At 36.6% G+C, this 7284-nt stretch overlaps 1 protein-coding gene across 1 annotated transcript in view; it reads right to left on the bottom strand.

Moving 5' to 3' along the window:
• LOC107740823 (pappalysin-1-like) overlaps positions 1 to 7284 on the bottom strand; it is an 89360-nt gene that overhangs the window by 37003 nt on the left and 45073 nt on the right. Inside the window, exons 7-8 of the mRNA XM_016553345.1 lie at positions 5576 to 5886; positions 5048 to 5238 (exon numbers count right to left, since the gene is read on the bottom strand). Of these exons, the coding sequence (XP_016408831.1) occupies positions 5048 to 5238; positions 5576 to 5886 (502 nt within the window). The remainder of the gene's footprint in view (positions 1 to 5047; positions 5239 to 5575; positions 5887 to 7284) is intronic.

Genomic DNA, 7284 nt, shown 5'->3' with positions numbered 1-7284 from the left:
TTTTTTTTATTATTTATTTATTTTTTGCAAATATAAATGATTAAATAATAGATATTCAATTTTGGGGGAGGTCACCCCACATTACATCTTACAACCTGAACTAACCACAAATTATTTGATATTTTAAAAGCTTTGACACACAGTCACGAGGGTCTGCAGGGTTCCTCTCTATGATGTCATTTCCTGTTTTGTTTTTTTTGTGTGCAATGTGGTCTGCACTTAAATGCAGCTGGACTTTGAAACAAACTAGCAGAAGAGTGAGATATACAAGTCTGTCTTTTCTGTTGCTTGTAATTGAGCTCTATAGAGGAGCACACTCATCCTCCTTAGTTTTTTTGAAGGTACTCCTCTCTTTCAGCCCAGATGTTGGAAAAATCATATTATAGTATTCGCTGTCTACCTTCAAAAGAAATCAAAGAGATGCATCTCATAATGCCAAGCTCTCTGTGCAGCTGCTCGCCGCTTGAAGTGTTTAGGAGGAGAATGATGATCTAAAAACTTAATTACTTCAAAGGAGTGGAAATAATTTGTCATTTAAAATCAAAATCAGATTTCATATGGCTAAATAAAACAACAACACAACCTCAATCATATAATTTACCGAACCACAGATGTTTGGTCAGACCGCAACTCAACCCAAGAGATCCATCAAGTGGTGCTTACTATACGCTCTATGAATGAAAGAGAAACACGCCGCTGGAATCCATGACAGCTCTGGAGGAAAATGTGAAATTCTTGCAATGTTGACCTTCAAGTAGGTAATACGTAATCTCTTCAGATTACTACAGGAAAACAAAGAGACACTGCACAAACACAGATGTCTAACCCAGAATGTCTTGCTTGTGAATGGATACTATTCTGAAGTCATGAATCATGCATGTTTTTCACAGCTTTAAAGCAATTATTCATCAAAGAATTATACACACATACATACTGCACATTTTCCCTCATGTCATTAAAAAAAGTTATGGAAATATGGAAAAATGAAAGATTCTGCAAAAAAAAAAAAAAATCTGATTAAAGAATGCTCAGAAAGTTCACATTTTTGCCTTTTACAAACAAAAACAGCAGCATATGGGTTTGGAACAGCATGTAGGTGAGTAATTAATCACAACATTTAAATTTTTTGGGTGAACTATAGCTTAAAATGCACAAGACAAAGCTAAATTTGCATATCTTGTGCATGCTTACAACACACAGCACTGATTTGTGTCTTGTTGGCCTGTGACATAATCATATTGATAAATCTGCAAATGAAAACGGGTGTGTGAAGCAGTATGGAGGTTCTCAGAGGCCATGCTGCTTAATCACTCTCCATACTGTAGCAGCAGTGATCTATAGCGGCTGTTCTTTGGCTGAGATCCGATATTATAGCACATTCCCCTGCTACACTCAAGAGCTCTCATTAGGAAGCCTGCCTCTTTTAGCCAGACACCACTTTGATTGGGGCTGCTTTCACTGGTCACAATGAGTGATTGCCTGCCTCTATTGGAGCCGAACTAGGCTTGCACCTGGAGGATGAAATGGCCATGTAATTTTGCGCCACTCTGGAGCTGACAAAACATTTTATGGCCCTTGTTTTCCTGGACGATATGAAAACGATCTCTAGCTAATCACCATAAAGCGATGAAGGATTAGGAAAGGCCACCCACATTGAGGACTGAAAGGGAGAAGAAGTGAGAAAAACAGATAACAATAACAATAGGACAAAATAACTGACAAGAATCATGCATGCAATACTTTTCATTTCAGGTAGTAAACTGTTCTAATCTCATCAAATGTTTCCTGTTAATTTAGTAACATTTCTTTGAGAAACAACTCCATACCTATAACTCAATTACAGCTTATAGCTTAACTTTTTATATATTTTTATATAGTAACTTTTACTTGCCCTGTCATCATTTTCACTTGCTCCACTACAAAATAAATAAATAATAAAAAAATAAATTCAATTAAATAAATAAATAAATAATATATAGACATTCACATTTATGTTACAAAATATTTGTATTTTAAATATTCAAAGAATATTTCTATTTTAAATATCATGTTAGAATGATATTAGCATATGAGAATAATTTTGAAGGATCATGTGAAACTAAATTGTAATATCATTATAAATTATTCACTTGTAATAATATTTAAATGATTCAATAATAAGAATAGTAATAATATTTCACAACATTAGTGTTTTTACTATAGGCTATTTTTATCAAATCAAAGCATTCAAAAACTCCAAAAATTCTTTCCCAAAACTCCAAAAATTATATCAATTTAACAGTATTACATTTCAACGCCTCAGTGCAATAATAAAACAGTACTCAAAAAAGTCTGAGATCTAGAAGTTACTGTAAAATTCCCATGAGCAAGCCTAACTCAAGGAATCGCTTGTGCTGATACTGAATAATGAATTTCCTGGATTTAGCTTTTAGCTGAAGTGCAAGTCTTTCTGAAATATCTTGTATTACTCCTCACAACAGCTTTCTCAACAGCACTTTCGCTCTGCGTTTATGAATTTCAGATGCGGGAAGTTTTTCGCTGATCCCAGAGCGGTACAAACCTGCTGATACACTGATACATTTTCTCACCATCTGGTGAATACAGCTGTGCAGCATTAATACATAAAACAAACATTTTCAATTAAAAAAAACACATTATCTGAGCAGATTAAGCTGTTGGCTGGATCTGGATACCTTGCTAACACAACTTGGGACTGTGCTACTTCTTTAATGTATGTTTGGATATGTCATTATAAATACTACTTTAGTTCTGCAAAGAGTTAAGACTTTTTTTTAAGACTTTATTTAAAAATATCTAGATATTTATTTGTTAAGATGAAAAGATCTTCATGTCTTTTCCTAACATACTGCAGCTGCAGCTGTCACTGTATTTACTGTAGTTTCACTTGTCAGCCAACTTTTTGGAAACAAGAAAAGACACCCAAAACAGCCCAGTGTGAGGACAGTGAAGTTCAGCAGGTTCACATTGGGTCTTGTTTATATGCACTGAGTAGTTTTTTTGTGAAAGCTAATGTACACATTATTGGCAGCATGCCAACTGAGGTGTGGTCTTGTTCTGTTGGAGGGCCCAGCATTCAGAAGCTCTGGAAAAAAAGTCCAACACAAAAGGAAGCAGACATAATGCCCGCCTACTAAATGACTAAAGTCTTCATTAATGTCCTATTAATAAGAGGCATATTTCCCTGACAGAAAAAAATGGATGCCCAATAGGCCATTTTTACAGATTTTAAAAAGTCAAGTTTCATACTTTAGTTATTCCAAGAAATTATCCCGAAATCATTGTGGAGGTTCACAACTATTGTTTGAAGAATAATAAAGGAAAAAAGGAAGCATTGGCAATAAATCTGAAATAGCTTTACATGTAAATGTCCTTGCAGACTGCACACAATATACAGCATTGTCTTATTCACGCACAAATGACTCTGATGAACTGATTCTTTTTAGTGAATCAACAACACACAGCACAAGCAGTGTAATCTGATTCACAAACAATTGACTCTTATGAACTGATTATTTGTAGTGAATCAAAAACATATAGCATAAGCTGTGCAGTCCGACTTATAAAAAAAACTCGAATTGAGTCAATCCTTTAACTCAATCATTTAAAAAGACTCACAAACATAGGATTTACCATTTAAATCAGTCTGACAAAACCTTCATAATATTATATTGTTCAAATACATATACATAACTATAAAAAATACAATCTATCTATCTATCTATCTGTCTGTCTGCCTGCCTGCCTGCCTATCTATCTATCTATCTATCTATCTATCTATCTATCTATCTATCTAGTTGGAGTCTATCTGTCAGCCTTTCAATCTGACAGTCTGCCTGTTTCTGTTTCGAAAATGTTTTGAATAGTGTTAGCGCATTCAGTCATTATTTGTTTATGTTGGCAGTCATGATGACACAAGAGTTCATACGTCTAAGTTTTCCAGTACAAATCATTCATAATAGAGGGACAAATATTTCATCCTTACTAGGGGCCGTAACAATACATTGATATGGGCCTATACATCAATCAAATGACCAACAATGTATCAATGCAACACCTAAACTATATCTTTTTAAGATTAACTTTTGAACTTTTATTTTTTATGTTAGCCATATTTCCACATATTGTCCAGTGACTGTTCTACGTATTTCCACCAAGATGTGCATTCTCTTTTAAAATGTACAAGTGCCAGATGATCATGATGCAGCAACCTAGCATTGCTGTTGGCAGCCAAAAAAAACACAGACAGTGTATTCCCTCCTGTCAAACTCAAGTCATGGGAAGCACAGAAAACTAAAAGACTTTCCTCACTGTTGTCATTGCTTATCTCATTGAACAAGCCAATGATGAGCTGTCATTAAATGATTCATGATCTCATGTGCAACATGATTTTTTCCCCATCATTTATTGTTCTGTATCAAAGTGTTTTTGTTGTGAATATCCCGATTTGGATACAGTATTTGCAATTTTCACAGAGTTAAATTACATGTTCATGATATATTTTGGTTGCATTTGTGAGCTTTAATTTAAAAAATGTAACTGGTTGTGTAAATTAGGCAAATACTATTATAATATTGTTATCACAGGCCCCTGAATCTAATCAAATCATAATCGTATCAGGACATGTTTGAGATGCTGTCAAATATCATATATAGGTGTCAGATCCAGGGATATTATCGTTAAAACTAGAACTAAAACTATAAAAACAATTTTGAAATAAAGCTGAAATAAATTAAATATATTAATATTTTAACTTCTTAAAATCTTATAAACTTTTTTTTCAGTTTCCCTTTTGTATTTAGTTTAATACTAACTGGAAATAAAATAAATAAAAACTAAAACAGAAAAAAATTTAACCTTAAAAGTAATATTACAAAGAAAACTAATAAAAATAACTAAAGCACACAATAAAATTACAAAAAAATGAACTAAAAGGAAAATGAAAAGTGGAAGTATAAAAATAGCTAATTAAAAAATATTAATAAACACTGTAGTAGGTATAAATAACATATACACCCCTAATCCTTACCTGTCCACATATCTCAGAGTGGGTTCCTGAAGGATCAGCCCATATGGTGAATGTGTGAATGGTGGCTGTCGAACCAGTCTATAGCGTAGAGGATGACTCGACCGGCACAGAGGATTGTCTGGCTTTGAGGCAAGCAATGTGGCATCGATTTCCAAGTGCTGCTCCATGGTGAAGAACTGCACCCCATACACCTCCTCCTTCACATCTAGCTTAAGTGTCAACGGTGTGTCACAGAACACATACTGTGGACCCAGCGAGATGTTGTTACCACTGAGGGTCAGCAGAAGGATGTCGTGAACTGCAGGCAGTCCAGTCTCCTCCGGAGAGAAGAAGGTGACCCAAACCATATCTCAGAGTGGGTTCCTGAAGGATCAGCCCATATGGTGAATGTGTGAATGGTGGCTGTCGAACCAGTCTATAGCGTAGAGGATGACTCGACCGGCACAGAGGATTGTCTGGCTTTGAGGCAAGCAATGTGGCATCGATTTCCAAGTGCTGCTCCATGGTGAAGAACTGCACCCCATACACCTCCTCCTTCACATCTAGCTTAAGTGTCAACGGTGTGTCACAGAACACATACTGTGGACCCAGCGAGATGTTGTTACCACTGAGGGTCAGCAGAAGGATGTCGTGGATTGCAGGCAGTCCAGTCTCCTCCGGAGAGAAGAAGGTGACCCAAACAGTGAGGGAGTCAGGCACCAGCGGATAGGCAAACTCGAGCTGCAGCATACAGCCCTGGGGTGGGCAAGATGCTGAGCCAACACTACTCGAGTCTAGGCCGGCGTTGGGGCTCCAAGTGCTGACGCTCGCTTCACAGGCCTGCTCTACATCTGGTGGACCTAAAGAGGACAGCAAAGAATGAAACCAAGACTCTCTTCTTTAGTCAACATGTTTCAAACTTGGTAGCACAAGTTAATGTCATTATTTCCCCTTATACACTGTGAGGTTATGAAAATGAGAGGGGTATATTGATGCTGCCAGGATGTTGCCAGGGTATTACTATGCGGTTGAAAAACCCTTAAAACCAAATAGTAATTTTGCCAAAAAGAAATAATGAATGTTCAATAGGCCCACCATTTTTACAGATTGTAAGAAGCCATTTGAAATGGGATCCTACTTCTTTAAGTTTCATGACTGTTTAGTTATTTCAAGAAGTTATCCTGAATTCATTGCAGAAGTTCACAACTAGGGTTTGGAGAAAGAAAACAGTACAAATTTGAAGATTACTTATAAGTTTTTATATTTGAATGTACTTGCAGATTTTACAGTGTCCCATTTACACACAAATGACTCTTATGAAATGATTATTTTTTGTGAATCAGAAACATACAGCCTAAGCCGTGTACTTCACAAACAAATGACTCTAAATGAGTCAATTCTTATACTGAATCTTTCTATTTTTGGTGGACCTAAGGATAAAAACCAAGTCTGTATTGTGTAGTCAACATGTTTCAAACTTGGTAGCACAAGCTAATGTCATGTTACTTCCTCTTAAACACCATGAGGTTATGAAAATGACCAGGATCCTAGTGTCCTTGCCAGGGTACTGCAATGTGGATAAATCCTTAAACCTAAGTATGACCAATAGTAATAATACCCATGTTTGCCTTAGCAAGCACTGCTAATTATTTACAGATGAACATAAAAAATAATAATCCTGAGCGATATCAATTGCAATGACTTTTGCTATTACATCCAATTATTGGGTTATTGGATTAATGAATGGCATTTCAAAAACAAACAAACAGTTTCTAAGAGGGCCAAATGATGTTCTTCAGTAAGATGGCAGGAGGTCATGGGGAGAATTCTGGCCCTGGGCCCAGTTTTCCTTTTTAGAAACTGTCAAGAGGTCATTGTGAGGCAGCTGAAGGGGGAGGGGCCCGGAGAGTGGGTGAGATTGACAGGGAGGTCCCACTGAAGCTCTGAAGGAAAATGTGCTTAAAGGGGTCCTATTATACTCTTTTACAAAGTCTGGATTTTGTTTTGGGGGTGTACTAGAACAGGCTCTCATACTAGGTTGTTCGAAAAACACATTATTTTTGACATATTTTACATTATTACAACACCTCTCTCCCCAGTCTGGCATGAACGGCTCGAATAGTTCCTGTATCAAATGAAGGCCCGCCTTCTGAAACACGAAATGTGCTGTGATTGGTTAGCAAGGCCAGTGTGTGTTGTGATTGGCACCACTCGGCGCCTGGTCGGGAAATGTCATGCCCCTTACCATAGCCGCCTGC

The sequence above is a fragment of the Sinocyclocheilus rhinocerous genome, unplaced genomic scaffold (genome assembly GCF_001515625.1).
Source record: "Sinocyclocheilus rhinocerous isolate Xijiao unplaced genomic scaffold, SAMN03320098_v1.1 scaffold2330, whole genome shotgun sequence".
In the NCBI taxonomy this organism is placed as follows: domain Eukaryota; kingdom Metazoa; phylum Chordata; class Actinopteri; order Cypriniformes; family Cyprinidae; genus Sinocyclocheilus; species Sinocyclocheilus rhinocerous.
This window is presented reverse-complemented; position numbering and strand designations above follow the sequence as displayed.